Source organism: Microtus pennsylvanicus, chromosome 3 (genome assembly GCF_037038515.1).
Source record: "Microtus pennsylvanicus isolate mMicPen1 chromosome 3, mMicPen1.hap1, whole genome shotgun sequence".
NCBI classification, from domain to species: Eukaryota; Metazoa; Chordata; class Mammalia; order Rodentia; family Cricetidae; genus Microtus; species Microtus pennsylvanicus.
This window is the reverse complement of record NC_134581.1, coordinates 38,533,312-38,549,916: the sequence shown is the minus strand read 5'-3', so window position 1 is coordinate 38,549,916 and position 16,605 is coordinate 38,533,312. Positions and strand designations below refer to the sequence as shown.

The 16,605-nt window shown below is 38.8% G+C and overlaps 1 protein-coding gene across 4 annotated transcripts in view; it reads right to left on the bottom strand.

Moving 5' to 3' along the window:
* Positions 1-16,278, bottom strand: part of Phip (PHIP subunit of CUL4-Ring ligase complex) — a 121,048-nt gene extending 104,770 nt beyond the window's left edge. For 3 of the 4 annotated variants that reach the window (XM_075965114.1, XM_075965115.1, XM_075965116.1), the window contains exons 1-6: positions 16,038-16,278; positions 15,874-15,932; positions 15,710-15,739; positions 15,460-15,519; positions 222-372; positions 36-134 (exon numbers count right to left, since the gene is read on the bottom strand). In XM_075965114.1, the coding sequence (XP_075821229.1) occupies positions 36-134; positions 222-372; positions 15,460-15,519; positions 15,710-15,739; positions 15,874-15,932; positions 16,038-16,077 (439 nt within the window). In that variant the 5' untranslated portion in view covers positions 16,078-16,278. Of the gene's footprint in view, positions 1-35; positions 135-221; positions 373-15,459; positions 15,520-15,709; positions 15,740-15,873; positions 15,933-16,037 lie in introns of those variants that run through there. The other variant, XM_075965117.1, reaches the window with a different exon arrangement.
* Between the last annotated feature and the right edge of the window lie 327 nt (positions 16,279-16,605).

The window sequence follows — 16,605 nt, the reverse complement described above, 5'->3', positions numbered from 1 at the left end:
GACATCACAACATGATATGAGTAAACTCAACTTACCAATGCTAGGTGGGCTACCATAGTTAACTGGAGACTCTGGTGGCCTTCCACAATGTAGTGCAGCCAAAGCAGATCCTTTCCATACCACATGCTTGCAGCCTATCAAAACATACATTTTATAAATACAAAAATAAACTATAAAATTGAGAAAAAGAATGTCTAAATTGAAAAAAAAAAAGTTCATACTTTTACTTGTACGTAACAAGGACTGTCTCCCAGCTCCTAATAAAGTTTGAACTCCAGGAACACTCTGAGGAATTTCTTGCTCAAGAAGAGGTCCTAGTCGATGACAGATTTGCAGCAAGTGATCAGGTGCAAGATGTCTATAATACTTCACCTATTATGTTAAAAAAAGACATAGGAACCTATTATGTCCAAACAAACAAAAATATTTGCTATGTAATGTTAAGTAAAAAGAGATTCAAAAATTATACTGTTTAGGCTAGTCAACACTGTTTCACTCCAAGATAATGTTCAGATTTTGTTAAACCACTTAACTCACATAACAAAGTAACCCTATCATCCAGTACACTGAGGAAGAAAAAGTTGCTATAAATTCATGTAAACTAAACGTAGTTCTGTAAATTAACATGCTAGCCAGTGCCAATACTACACACTGATAAACACACAGTTTGGGGGCAGGGGTAGCCGAGGGTGCATAATGTTCTGGGTTGTTTTTTTTTTTAATCTCAGATACTATAGGCCTGGTGGTACACACTTATAACCCTAGCAGCAGTCGGGAGGTGCAGATTAAAAATAGGGATTTTTAAAACCTTAAAGCAGCAAAAAGATTTAAAAAAAAAAAAAACCCATAAAGTCAATGTTCTGAAACTATTATAAATAATAAAATGCAAAATTAAATTAAAAACAATTAGTCTTTTTAGATTCTCATTATAAAAAGCTAAAAGATATTTAATATACCATCTATGCTAACTTTTGTTGTTTTTCGAAATAGGGTTTATCTCCATAGCTCCAGCTGTTCTGGAACTCACTATATAGACCATGTTGGCCTCAAACTAAGAGACTGCCTGCCTCTGCCTCTCAAGTGCTGGGATTAAAGGTGTGCACCATCACGCCATCATGCTAAAATTTTAATTTACCAAAAAACTTTCGGGGGGGGGGGCGCGTGAGACAAAATTCTAACTGTTGCATTAAACAAGTTTCAACCGTAAAATAAGCAATCTACTATAAAAAGATGGACCACATTAAGAACTCCACACACCTGATTAACTTTTGAAACATGTTTGTTGTCGATTATAATAAGATAGTCCCATGCTAGCTCAGAATGGACTATAAAAAAGGTAGCTTTATTTAGGGGTAGACTCACAGATCAGCAGTCCTCTGCATGAGCGGAAAACAGGAATCGAATCCAGCAGCCAAGGGGCTGCACACGTTTTTACATCTGTATATATAGTACATTTGACCACACCCAAAATGGGCCAGTATCTTAAAGGCTATTGGTTGAAGGAGTTCCCACAGCACCTCTTTTTCAATATTTCATCTTTTAGTAATTTTTTTCAAAATCTAAAATGAATTAAATTAGAATATACTATCTCACAACTTTATATTTACCTATCGAAGTTATAAAATATGTCCTATTATAGAAAATAACCATTCAAGTAAGATGCTCTCAAAAGATGCTGAGAACCAATGATGACTCTTCAGGTGAAAACCACAACTAAGAATAACACTTAGGTTGCCTTTTCCCTGCCATTTTCTGTGTGGGGTAGTAGATTCCAGAGGCCACATACATGACTTATGATTTCACAATAGAATCAACAAAAACTAATAGTCTAAGCCAGATATTAAAGATTCACAAAAAGGTAAAGAAAAAAGCCACTTCCCGTATAAATTTGTTTTGAAAAATTGTAAGATAGATATTACCTATGATTACATCAAATTAGATTACTATACTGGTATTTAATAAGTCTAGAACATGAAACATTAATGACAAACACCAGTAAAATGTAACACACATTAACAAAGGAACACAGTAATTTGTAGTACTGAAAAGGGGCCTTGAACCCACGCCTAAAAGCCTTAAGCCCAAATTGTAAAGGATTTCACCCACTGGGCAATCTTAATATGACTTTCTTAAAATAATCCTGAAGGCTAGGAAATAAATAAATCCTTTCGTGATATATTATCTGCTTTATTCCTTTTATTTTCCCCTTCCTCACTGCTGAAGATAAAACTCAAGGCCTTGAGCATGCAAGCAAACATTCTACTACCAAGATACATCTTTAGGTTTTATTATACACATACGCGCCTATGTGTGTATATATGTTGTTTTTTTTTTTTGAGACAAGGTTTCTCTGCAAAACAGTCCTGGCTGTCCTGGAATTCACTCTGTAAACCAGGCTGGCCTCAAACTCAGATATTCGCCTGCCTCTGCCTCCCAAGTGCTGGGGACTAAAGGCATGCGCTGCCGCCACCCAGCACATAAATATTTTATAATGTTGGCTAATAAATATCTGTCTAACACTAAGCTAATTAAGAGAAATCTTACTCCAGAAGACATTCCTGTTGTGAAGATAACATGGAACCATACTGTCACACTGATAATTAAAAACAACAGTCTAGAATATATGTAAGTTGTTAGCAAAAAGGCTTGGCAGAATGAATCTCTTTAGAAAAAAAGAGCTTTAATAAAATATGCATTACAAATTATGTACAATATACTCTTTTGGCCAGTGTCAGTAAAGCCTTTGAGACTCCAGATAAATCTGTTTTCAACTTTAAGACAGCTAGGGCTGTTACACAGAGAAACCCTCTCTCAAAAACCGAAAAAGAAAAAAAACACTAATAACTAGCACATTAGTAAACTAAATTATCTTTAGTGTTTATAAGAAAACATAACAAAAGACTTTTAAAATTATATTTAAACTTTTCTTAAACTAAATTATCTTTAGTATTTATAAGAAAACAAAGATTTTTAAAATTATATTTAAACTTTTGTCTGATAAGCACCAGAAAAGTTCGGGATTCTGGTTACAAGGTGATTATAGTTAGCAAAGTTATCTAAGTAGCTCAAAATATCTTGAATGTTCTTACTACACATAGATATGATAAATGTATCAGGGGATGGATATGCTAAATTCTGACTGATAACCATACAACACATATGTATCCAACATCACCCTTCACCTTGTAAAGAACTCGGGTGGACTGAAAATATGACTAAGCCTGAGAAGATGCTTGTTGAGTGAGCATGGGGAGCCGAGTTCAAATCCCTAAAGCCCACAAGAAAATCGAGAGGTGGTCAGGCATGCCTATAACTGAGGATAGAGATAGGAGGACTGCTGACTGGGGCTTGCTTACCGATAGTCTAGTGCCAGGATCAGTAGAAGACCCTGTCTTAAAGGTCTAATAAACAGAGTGATTAGAGCAGCATACCTGCTATAAAACACACACACACATACCTTAAGTTAAAAAAATTTAAAAGTAAACTTCACATGAAAAAGGCCTGGAGTATTTATAATGTGCCCTTCAAATCAAAACTTGTACAATTATTGCTTTAAAAATTTTTTTTACATTTCTATGTGTTTGTATGCCACCAGTGCCTGCGAGACAAGAAAGCATTAGATCCCTAAGAACAGGAGTTACAGGCAGTTACGAGATGCCTAACGTAGGTGCTGGAATCTCAACTCGGGTCTTCAGCAAGAGCTACAAATGCTCTTAAAACATTGAGCTATCTTTCTGGCCCAAATATAACTATTTTAATATGACCTCTAAAACCACTCAATTTTTTTCAGTCTTCTTACTTTAGCAAGATGAAGTTCATAACGGTATTGTTTTACAATCTGCAGGAAGAATACATTTCATATAGTAAGACTGGTAACCTTTTCTACAGATCTGTACCTTTTAATAAAATATTATGAATACACTCTGACTAAAGCTTTCTTTGATAATGCAGATTATTTCAATTTTTCAAACTCAAATTTCACTTTCAAGTTAGAAGAGACATTTAGTTCTTAAATGCTATGCTTTCTCCAGTTTTTTATCTTTTTTTTGATTTTTTTTTCGAGACAGGGTTTCTCCGTAGCTTTTGGTTCCTGTCCTGGAACTAGCTCTTGTAGACCAGGCTGGCCTCGAACTCACAGAGATCCGCCTGCCTCTGCCTCCCAAGTGCTGGGATTAAAGGCGTGCGCCACCACCGTCCGGCCCAGTTTTTGATCTATTAAATATAGAAACTGACATGTCTACTAGAAATCTTCACCCAGCCACTTCCAAACCTCATTCTCTCATATCTAAAATTCACGTCCTTCCATAAGCTGTTCATACTACCTTAGTCCCTTCTTTCTGCACACCTTTTGTTCTCCTTTCAAGTTTCCCTTAATCACCCTTACATTGCACTGTTATGTACTTTAATTTTTTGTTGCAGAATATTTTAAGGTATGTTACCTTTGTTTATGCTCTGGAACATTTGTTTAATGATGTAAGGACGTGTTTGATTAAAAGTCACCTGTGATCAGGAGGCTGAGTCAGCAACTAGCTGACAGGAAGTAGTAGGGAGAGCCAGGTGGAGAAGGGTTTATAAGGAAAGGTGCAGGAGCAGGAAAACTTCATGGGAGATACCAGAAGGTGAGTTGCTTGCTATTCAGCCTCTAGGGAGAGATTCAACCTTTGAATCTCAAATTCTTTAGAGCAACAGAGATTTAGATCTGTTCCATTGGTAGCTTTAAAAGAATTGGGGCTTGGGGAACCCACTCTTGCAGCCCAACTGCTGCTGGGAGCAGGAGAGTTGCACTTGCTGACTAGGACAGCTATAGTTTAAAAGGCAGCAACAATTAAAAAGGAGGACAACAATTCTTTATAAGTCTTGATACTTTAAACCTCAGTCGGAATCTAATGGTAATTATAATCCTCATCAGAAATTCATTCTATGCCTCTCTAGGAGGAATTTCTAAAGGTCTCGTGCTCATTGCGTCACCAATCAACTTACTTGTCTATGTCCTGTGTAAGACCCAGGATTAGACCGATTTACTTCTGAGGGTTAATAAATGATTATTTAGGCAAACAAACAAGTTAACAAATAAAGAAATGCTGACCTCGCCACTACCCAATACTGAAAACATTTTATTAGCACTTATTCTAGCACATCAAAATAGAGAAAAAAAAATGTTTTGCTTTATTCTAGTGGTTTCAAACATTTTTCAAAGCCATAGAAAATTCCCCAAATGAAATTCTAAATTAAACAGGAAAGTACAGGTTTAAATTGTTCTAACGTAAGTGTTAAACATTAAAGTGTGCTAACGTAAGTAGCCCCAAGGAATACATACTTGAGCATTCTGGTGTCACTATTTCTCTTCAGCAGTCTATAAGGTATCACCAAAGGTGGGGGGGGGGGGGGTGAAAGAGACTAACAATAAGCTCCTCTGAGTCCTTTTCCATACCTCCTTTCATCTATTTATGGGGGGAGCTATTCCCCCCATCAAATCCCTAAAGCTACAACTTAACCTACTGTTTCTTAGAGCAATTGTTCCTCTTAATATGTAACATCTAAATTCTCTATCTATGCTATGAATCCTAACTTGACTTCAAAGAAACCCAAACCATAAGCTAGTCCTCCTTAGTCTGAAGTTCTCAGCCAGCTCCTTCCTATTCATGCCTACATTTAAATATCCTCAAGTTTCTTCACAAAACCCCCAAATCCTAACCTGTTCTCCATCCCCTTTTCAGCTTTAATCATCCAGATGCATTTCTAGTGTTTGCCTCATCAGATATGTTCTTTTTATTTTTGATAGTTCATTATTAGTCTCATTTCTTCTCTCACTCTCTTGCCTCAGTCAACAGCTTTCATTTGCATAAATTAAAACAAAAAGCATCCAAGAATAAATGCTCAAGGACTAGTGGGTGGTGCAATCTCCCAAAATTATCTACTATATGATTCAAGTTCTATCACTTTTTGAGATACTATTTTAGAAATGAAAAGCAGGTAAAGCATTGTTAAAGGTTAGAGACATTAAGACAGAGTGAAAGTAGTTATAAAAGGACAATGTAAGAGGTCCCTGTACTTGTTGGCTATGGTCTTGAATAAATTAAACCACATGTAATGTCCTTAGCATTGGACCTGGTGTAAGAATCAACTGTTACTTTATATCCCAAGTTACACATTACATATTGACTCATTAATATATTGGGGAATAAATATAATAAAAATAATAATCACACTGAATGTAACATGCCCCCCACACATACACAAATAAGCAAGTGCGGGGAAAACTGGGATCTAAATCATGATAATGACTGTATCAAAGTCATTAACATCACCATGAGTTCACAAAATATTCTCACTGGACCTAAGTGCATATAGGCTCCCAAGTACTTTAATACAAAATTCTATTAAAAAGTAATGTTGAAAGTAGAATCCCAAGTTTATTTTTAAAATAAATACAAAACACCAGAAAAACAAAAGCATCATTGAAGTTCACCTTAACTACTGATTTTTTTTTTTAAATAAATCAGTATCTTAATGTCTCTTCCATCATCTAGCCTTAATTTTCAAGCTATCCTCTGGCTTTGCTCTATCTGTGGATCCATTCCTTCTTACAGGTTGATCCTCTTCTACCTGGCCACAAAGTGGTGTTCCTTGAGATCCTAGTTGTCAGAGCCCAAACCCATACATGTTTTCCTCACACTACATATTCTCTTTGGGAAACTATTATGCTAATTCCCAAACTTACATCTATTCTTAGCGTTGGTCATTCAACTTCCTCAGGACGCCAGGAATCCTAGGAGTCTCCTTGTTTAGAACTCATGTGGAAAACTGCAACCATGGACCCTCCACACAAAATGCTACAAAGCAGGGTACTCGGCTTTAAAATCCAGAAGCACTTTACTGACCCTTTTCTCCAAAGAATGATCCATAGGTCTATAGCAATGTTTTTCACATCAGAGTAAAAACTTCTCTATAAAACAATACAGCTCTTCTCATTTCTTTTCCACTTTGGTCAAAATTACATGTTTATCACTTCTTTCTCAGATCATACATAAGAAATATTTCTAGAATTATTAACTGCAATTTGAATGGTATAATCATCTGAGAATGTGAATTGCAGCATACCAGGAAAAAAGGGAACAAAACTAAGCTGGCTGGCTGGTTAATCTGCATCTTTGGGTAAACCAATCTGTTTCTGGGTAGCAAGCTATTCTGGTCAGTTTTCTGTCAACTGGACACAACCTAATGTTGTGTGAGAGAGGTGACTCAGTTTTAAAAAAATGCACAGATTATCTATAGACAAGTCTGTGAAACATTTTCTTCACTGAAAATTGATGTGGGAAGTCTCAAGACGCCTGGGCAGGTGTCCCGTATTGTCGAAGAAAGCAGACAAGGAGAATTAAACCAGTGTGCTGCTCTCTGGCTTGTTTCTGTTCCTGCCTCACTTAAGTTTTTGTCCTTACTTCTCTCAGTGAAGGGCTGTAACATGAAGGGGTAAGATGAAATAACCCTTTCCTCCTCCAAGTAGCTTTTGGTCATGGTTTTTACCACAGCAAAAGCAAAGTAAACTAAGTTCAGCAATTATCAGAAGGTAGTGTAATCAGGAGCTGGAGAGGTGATGGCTCAGCGATTAAGAATGCTAGCTGCTCTTCCAATGGTCCTGAGTTCAATTCCCGGCAACCAAATGGTGTTTCACAACTGTCTATAATAGGAACTGATGCCTTCTTCTAGCATTCAGGTATACGTGCAGAGTACTCATTCATAAAATATTTAAGTTTTTTTAAGGAAAAAAAAAGGTATCATCAGAAGGATGTTGCTATAAGGAAACTGAAAACCAATGATTTCCATTAGACATACTATGATTAAGTACTTCTCTTATTCAGCTGGACAGTGGTGAGGTACAACTTTCAACCCTGCACTTGGGAAGCAGACAAAGGCAGTTACGAGACCAGCCTGGTCTTCACAGCAAGATCTAAGACAACCAGGGTTATACAGAGAAACCCTGTCTCAACTTACCAAAAGAACTTCTTATTCAACTTTTAAAAGAAAAAGACATCTCATGTCAAAGCAGCCAGGCATTAGACTTACAAAGTGAATGGAGAAAGCACTGTTAAATCTAAGTGTCCTCATCACCACAAAGAAGGCATCACTAATTTATTCTTTGAACCATCTGATGCCCTTAGCACTACACAGTAAAGAGTCTACTGTTACTTTAAGGACACTCCAAGCGTATATTACATAGTGACTACCCATATATTGGGAAGAAATATTACCTAATCCAGGAAACTGTTTGGGATAGCTTTATTTTTTTAAACTTTCATACAAGTATATAATACACACTGGGTATATTTCTCCCCAGGTCCCTACCTGACATTCTCTCATCCAGACTCCTTTTAGTCCCCTTTGTCCCCCTTGTCAGTTTTACTTCTGGATTACATATACACATGAATTACATATCAATATAAAATCCAGTGAACTTTCAGAATGAAGTTAACTCAATAGTCATTTCAATTACTTGTTTTTCCTATGTTGACCTAAAAATGTCCTTTCCTCTAGCAAATTGATATTTATGAAAATGATGATCAATGTTCAGCACTAATATGTTTTAATTAAAATACTTCATATTCACTCCTTCCATGTGATTAGGTCAAAAATCTTTGTCAGATCAAAAGGGCTGGCTACTTCTGCTCTCTGTATTTTGCATTATAAAAGACCAGTTGAGTAGAATACAACTCTCATTTTTCTAACTATTCTAGTACTTTAAAAATTACAAAAAACATATTCACTGTTTATAAGCCTTTTCATAAAAACTACATAATTTTAAAACTAAAAGTCTCAAAACTTCCAAATTTATAAGCTGTTATGATTTTTGAAGTATGAGTTAAATTTTATTTATCATTTTTAAAGCTAGGATACATTTTCTAAGTAACTTTTTACTATCTTCTCCACAAAAAAACATCTTGGTGCCAACTATTTTTCAAAACTTAATCTTTTTTTTGTAAAGACTAAAGATTTACTAACAAATGTAGAAAACTCTACCTATAAGGTAAATTTGTCCAAGAATTTATCTTCAGAAAATAGGAGACAAACTAATCAGGTCCGGGTCTCCAGATTCCAACAGTTTATAGTACTGTTTCCTTCTCAAAACTTTAGTTTTCCCCAGTAATCACACAAGCTTGAGCATTAAAAATTTAATAGAATCTATAAATCAAATTTTCTAAGTTAGGTTAACTAATTTGAGAATTCTTAAATTTTCATCACTTCCTTATAAGATGCTTAACAACACAGAACCTTGCCAATATCAAAATTAATCTGGGAACTTTACTTACTAAGTATTTGGAAACAAACATAACATGAATGCCTGTCTTCAAGAATTCAATCAAAAGAACACATTTAGATAATTCAGTTATCTTATCAATACAGTACCTGTCAGTTAAAGAAAATGACAACATAAATATCTTCAACTTTATTCATATAAACTCTGACTGTTCTGCTTTAAAAAAAAAAAACAAAAAAACCTCTTCAGATTTCTCCATACAGCAAAGCAGGAATGCTCAATTCAGAGCAACACCCTGAGTTTTTAAAATTAAATATTTGCTATGTACAATAAATTCTCTCAAACATATTAATATTAGAGTACAATTTAAAACTCAAATTTATGAATCTGATAAAGATACCCCCTCATGAAAAGATAAGGGGGAAAAATCCTTAAACTGCTATTATTAAAAGTGTCAATGTAATAATACTAACAAACAGCCAGTTTCATTTTTAGCTGTTTCAGCTTTCAGTACAAGATAACTAAAGCACCTGACACGTAGAGATAGATGGAAGTTTCAGACAGGTGTTTCATCAAGTTGCCTACAAACTAGTGTTTCTGCACTCCAAAAGTAAACCAGAGTCAACCAATCCCGCTCACAGTACTTACTTTGTGCATTGTTGCACTATACCCTTTCCTAAGTCATATACATGCTCTCCATTCATGACAGAAACCCAGGACGTCATACCAACTGTGGCAGAACCCATGCATTCTTTGGTACTGCCTCTATAACATGCTACCATCACCTGTAATGCCATGAATAACTGATACAATAAATCCCATTACAGTTTCTACACCACCACACAGTTCTACAGCCTTTACTATTGTCACTGTGGTTGCCAAGAGCAAACCAAACTCTACACCCATTACTACTCCCAGCCTTTTAAGGTGGATTTGTCATTATTAGGCCATTTTAGAGATTAGCAAATGGATGCATTTGATACTCCTCTGTCTCAGTTATATGAACAGTTAGGAAAGGAACAATTCCAATATTCCTCTATGTCCACCTCACTTGGCAATGTATTAAGAATCTAATATGGATTCATTTAATTTAAAAATGTATAGGGCTTGGGGATAAAGTTGATTAATTGCTTGGGTTTGGTGCAGAGAAACCTTGTTAAAAAAATATCAGGTAACCACACTTGTAATTAATTCTAGCTCTGAAAAGACAAACAGGTTGATGGATCCTTGGTACATGCTAGACAGCCTAAGGACCACCATGTCAAGGTTGACCTGACATTCACAATCACACATGCATAAAAACCCACACTCAACAAGTACACACATAAATTTTATAAATGAATCCAATTTTTTAAAAATGATACCAAGTACCAAGAGAATAACTGTATACATAAAAAAAGATGAAGTTTTGGTCCTTCAGCACATACTATTTTCCTTTTTTACCTAACACATTTCATCCCTAATTATAACAGTAAATCATTTTAAAAGTCCAGTTTCATGAACTACCAAGCTAAGCTTATTATTTAATTGAAACTCTTAAAAAGGGGCAGCTAAAATTCATTATGCACATGTATGAAAACTGTCAAAGAATTTAAAAATGAAGGGAAAAACCCATGAAAGCCTTGTAATGCTACCAACACATATGTACCTCTTCATATGCTCTCTTTCAACCTGGAAAAGATTTATACAAATCTCAAAGTATCTTAATACAGACCAGAAATTTCTAGTTTAACACTCGACTATGCTAGCGCTTTCTTTAAAATAACCTCTAAGTTTAATTCCATGACACTCACTTTAATCAGCATACTCTAAGTACTGTATACTTAAGACATATACTTAAGTAAATTCTATTCAGGACCCTCTATTCATCTCTAAATCTGAAGCTACCAATAACTTACTTAAACCAAAGTGAAAAAACACAGTAGTTACAGAGTAATAAAGAGGTGGTTTACAATTCGGCTACTATCTCAGAAATCTTTATCTTTACAAGAAGAAATGGTATTATAATAACTCAGTCGTCAACCTGACACACCTGGGAAGAGGAACGGCTTTCATCAAAGCATCCTGAGACCATGTATTGATGAGGGTCTAGCTCACTGTAGGTAGGCCCAGCCTAAACTGTGTAAGAAAAGTCACTAAGCAAACCAGGGAGTAAGTCAATAAGCAGCATCTTCCATGCCTCTTCTTTAGTTTCTGCCTCCAGGTATTTGACATGAATTCCTCCAAGTTCCCTCAGGGATGGATAGTGACCTGGGAGTTCTGGGATAAAATAACCCTTTCCTCCCCACATTGCTTTTTTTTCCTTGCAGAGTTTTATCACAGCAACAGAAACCAAAGTAGGATGACCACCAAAGAATAGTACTATGGAAAGCATTTATTCAGTTTCCAAAACTGGCATCATTTCTATAGGTTAATTTTTCCATTATAAAAAACTAAACTCCAAACATAAATGCTAAGAACTTAAAAACAATGTACTGCTATTTCTAACTCAAAACTTAGTTTTAGTTACTTTTCAGTCCATGCTTTCATATATGGTTACAAATAACCAAGGCGAGAGAAATTAGTTTTCCCATAACACCAGGTTTCAGACAACAAACCATATCTCCTAACTTCTAATCTTTCACCTTGAGAAAAAGATACCTAGGTAAGATGCAATCAGTTTAAGGAAGGAAAGTGATTATTTTTTTAAAGCAAAAAAATTACATCATTTTATTAAATTAGCAAAACTTTAACTCAACCGAAAAAAGAAGTAACTTTAAGAAGTAATGTAATCAAAGCATCCCAAGTCTAGTGAAAATACTTTAATAATCTACGTTAATATCTGATAAAAGAGCAATCATGACTAATTAAGGAGGCAACTGGGAAGCAGAACTAAAGAACCAACAAATTCAAATACTGAGTTAGGAAATGAGCCTATAACCCCAACACTTGGGAAGCTGACGCAGGCCAACCAACTGTAAGGCTGCACCTTGAGGTAAGTGAAATCCCATAGTAAAAAGCTGAGAACACTGTCCAAAACATAGACCTCTTACTCTATAAAATGTGAACGGACTGAAGATGTAGCTAGCTCAATCTGTGAAGTGCTCAGCAAACATGCACAAAGCTCCTTGGTTCATTTCCTTGCACTGCATAAACCACTCTGTAATCCCAGCACTCCTGGGAGTGCAGGCAGAAACATCAGGAAAATCAAGGTCAACCTCAGTTACACTGGGAGAGTTAGTTCAAGGCCAGCCTATCTTAAAAAATAAATACTTTTCTGGCTTAATACTTGGCTTCATTTAAAAGAATTCTGATGAATACTTGAAAAATGTCCTTTACCTTAAAAAAATTGTAGGTTAAAAAATATAAACTCTGAATAAACTTAAATCAGACCTCAAAACAATTTTAATATCCTATTGAATTCCATTCACTTTTAAAATATTTTAAGTGTTCGACCAGATAATAATCCATCACATTCTTTTAATAGCAAAGACAAAATTCTCAGTTCTTGAGAATTGCCTTTTTCAATCATATATACATATACACACATACATGTATGAATTTTACTTTTTTAACTTATAAAACTTTCAAAACTGCACTAAACACTTCATTTTCTTCTGGACCAAAGCTGATTCCAATGTAATTCCAATCAATGTATTCCAAGTAATGCTGATCAATACTTATTTTCAAACTCAAGTACAAACGTACATATTTTTCCTAAAGACTGTCTAGAAAATTCCAATTTCACATGAATTTTTCCACTTAAAATACTGCTCAGCTCATCGGTTAATACACCAACAAACCATTTCCATGTACAAGTATAAACTACTGAAACTACATTTTCACACACTAGATAATTTTAAGGCAATTTTTGTTCAATTTGATGCATACAAAAAGTAAAACTTTAGGTTATAAATTATGAAATTAAATTAAGATAAAAGAATATGCAAGAGACTTTGCATGTGTTTATTAAAACAGAAAATTTCCTGATCTACTAATGTGCTCAGAAACCTGGCAACCAAAATATTCTTAAGGCTAACTTAAACTGCAATTCCAATGAGATGAACACAGCCATATTCTCACACATCTCAGCAATGGGACTGATGGATGCACAAGTACTTTAAAGGGTACCTTGCACTCAGCAGTTTTATGCTGAGTAAATAAAAGAGAACAAGAATCAACTGCAAGTTCCAGTTAAGAGTTTTTACCTGTCTTTAGAGTAAAGCCATGGTGATTGTTGAGATAAAAAACTTTTCAGCAAGAAAAACCACCTTCGTACAAAGCATGTGGCTCTTCATAAATAACACACTAACAAAGACAATTTAAGAAACCTGAAAAACTCTGAATATTTCATTTTACTATTTGAGCCGATGAGAACCCTCTCTAAAATTAAATTAGGTCTAAATCTAAATCTGCATTAGTGTTTTCACCAGAAAAACAAAATGATATTCCTATACCGATTAGCCACTCCCATTATTTAGTCAAACACTATTAGTAGCTTTGATCAAAAATCTAAAACACTTAAAGTTAAAAGGACAGCAATTTGTAGTGACTTGGAATTTGTGGGCTTTTTAAAAGAAAGGAAAAAACGAGTTTGGTAAAACACGCCGTATCTTTTTGATAGTATTTTTAGAGTTGATTTTTCTTAAACAGCAAGGAAGACATGGAAATATACTGAAGATTTTTGCCAAAAAAGTATTTAACTTAAAATATTGCAAGTAGTAAACCTTGGAGTTTACTTCAAATACCAATCACTTTAGGATTGGCCCAAGTATTGACTGAACTACCCTAAATCGCTGCTTGAACTTTAGGCATGGATACAAAACAGTCTCCCCTCGGTTTTCTTAAGCCTAAACAATCCCGTAGTCATCAATGGTTTATATTAAATCCTAACACATGCACACAAAAGCTATGCGAATCCTATGCAAAACCACACAAAAGCTATGAGAATCAGGTTATGCCATCACCTCACCTAAGACAGTCATTCTCAACTACTAAAAAACTGCCTACTCACGACAGCCCTGACAACACAAGTGACCGCAACTACCTCGAGCAGACACAAGCGGCTCAGAACATTTTCTCAATGTATCGTCTAAATTTCAGCTGCTCGATGGCCCCTGTTATAATTGACTATTCAACACGTTAGTACAAACAACGTCAATCAGTGTACACAGAGGATGCTGCGGAAACCACAGCTCCTTTAAAGTAAACTAGCACCAAGACTTTCCTTTCCATTCACAATACTCAAGAGATAGCTCCATTTTGTAGGAGCAATTTTTTTTTTACAATTATTGCCTTGCAAAACCCACCAACTATTTTTAAAAGTATTTTTTCAAGGAATTAAAACATCTCAATATAAACAAAAAAATGAAGACCCAAGGTCCAGCCCACGGCAACTTATGTAGATAAAAATCAAACTCTTCAATGCCCTTCATTACTGAGTTTTTAATAAAAGAAGGGAATATACCCCAAGAATCAGCAAAATTAGAAAACGCATTTTAAAACTTCTAAATTAATACTTCGGCAGGTATGGTTTTGTAAATGCAAAATGTGCCGCCGGGAAGGTAAGACCAAGTATCTATCTGAACGCCTCCAACCGAAAAAAAAAAAAGATAAAAATAAATAAAATCTACGTCTAGATCTACGGAAAGCAAAAGGAAGAGGAGAAGGAGGAAAGAAAAAGGGAAAAATCTTGCCAAGGTTCGTCCGTTGCCTGAATGGCCTCCTTGTGAAATGCTAATGCCACTTCGGAGCAGTTAGTCAGTCACTAGCTATTGTGTGGGTCTGGAGAAAGCTGAGCCGGCCGCGCGTGCAGAGCAAGCGAGGAGCTGGCGAGCGCGCTCTCTAGGCTTGCGCCGCTCCCGCTGCCGCCGCCGCCGCCGCCGCCTCGCGCGCGCGCCCGCCCGCGCCCGCCCGCCCGCACGGACGCGCGCGCCGGCCCCTCCTCCTCCGGCCTTGCACTGCACAACACTCATGACGTATCTTTATTTCTAGCACATTAACAAAATATCACAAATAAATTGTCCACGGCCCCTGCGGCCCCGGGGCGTCCGCACCCCCAGCCGCCGCCCCCCGCAGCCCCCGCTCCTGCCTCCCAACCCTCCCCGTGGCCTTTGCAGCTTTCCCGTTCCGAGGCCAAGTTTTTGTCTCTGTAAAAAATTGCGGGAAATTCAATTTTTATTCGACTCGGGGAAAAGTTTCTTTGCTGTGCGCTGGGAATGTCTCACCAGATTCTGGTAGGTCCTGGGGTGCTCCTTCCCAGTCCAGTCGGTGCGCCGGGGCAGCAGCTGCGGGGACAGGACGCCCGGTGAGCGCGGCCCCCGGCCCGGCCCGCGCCGCTCCCCTCCCCAGCCCGGCCCGCGCCCCGCCGGGGACCCCCGCGCCCCGCGCCCCTCGCCCCGCTCGATGCCCGGGCTCGCGCAGCGGCCCGACCGAGGCCGTACGGCAGCGGGACGCACCGACCCGCCGCGCCCTTACCTCCTTCTCGGCCACTTCGCGGATCAGCACCTGCAACAACAAAGCGGGGACCGCTGAGCCCCGCGCCCCGGGCCGCGGCAACGCCGCCGCCGCCGCCCTCCCCCACGCCCGCGGGCGGCCACCGCGAGCGCCCGCCCGCCCGGCCCGCGACGCGCGCCGCCTACCTGAGCCGCCTGCTGACAGGGTCCATCTTCCAGGAACCGGGCGATGAGGAAGTAGAGCTCTGCGCGGGAGAGAGGGACGGGGAGACACGGGCTGAGCGGCCGCGGGGGGCGGGGGCCCGCGGGCGAGTCCGCCCGGCGCGGCGGCCCCGCAGCGCCCGACTTACCCGATCGCAGCTCCGAGAGGCCTTTCCTCTCACGAGACATGTTTGCGGGTCACTTCGGGGCCGCCGGCGGGACAGCCCGCCGCCGAGGGGAAGCGGGGACGGTGCCGCCGCCTGCCCTGTAGCTGTCAGTGTGTGCTCACGAGCCGAGCCTCGGCTCCACCATTCAAGCAACGGCGGCGGAGGCGGAGGAGGAGGAGGAGGAGGAAACAACAACTCTCAGGCAGCGGCCCGGGCTGCGGCCGCCTCCGCCGGGATCCCTCCGCCACAGAAAGGAGTCCGCGCCTTCGCGGCCCGCACTCGCCGCCCCCGCCCCCCGCGGGAAAAGGAGTGCCTCGGCCTAGGCCTAACGCCCGCGCTGACACCCCTCCGGGCGGCCCGGGCCGCGACTTATTTCTCTATTGGCAGCCCGAGAAGATGCCGGAGCCGAAACGGCGGGCTGCTTGGCTGGCGCTTTCTCTAAGGAGGCCGCCCGCGGGAGGGAGGAAGGGAGGGAGGGAAGGAGGGGGCCGGCACGGCTGCGCGGAGGAATCTGACGCACACGGAGCCGCAGCACAGGCTCTATTCAGCG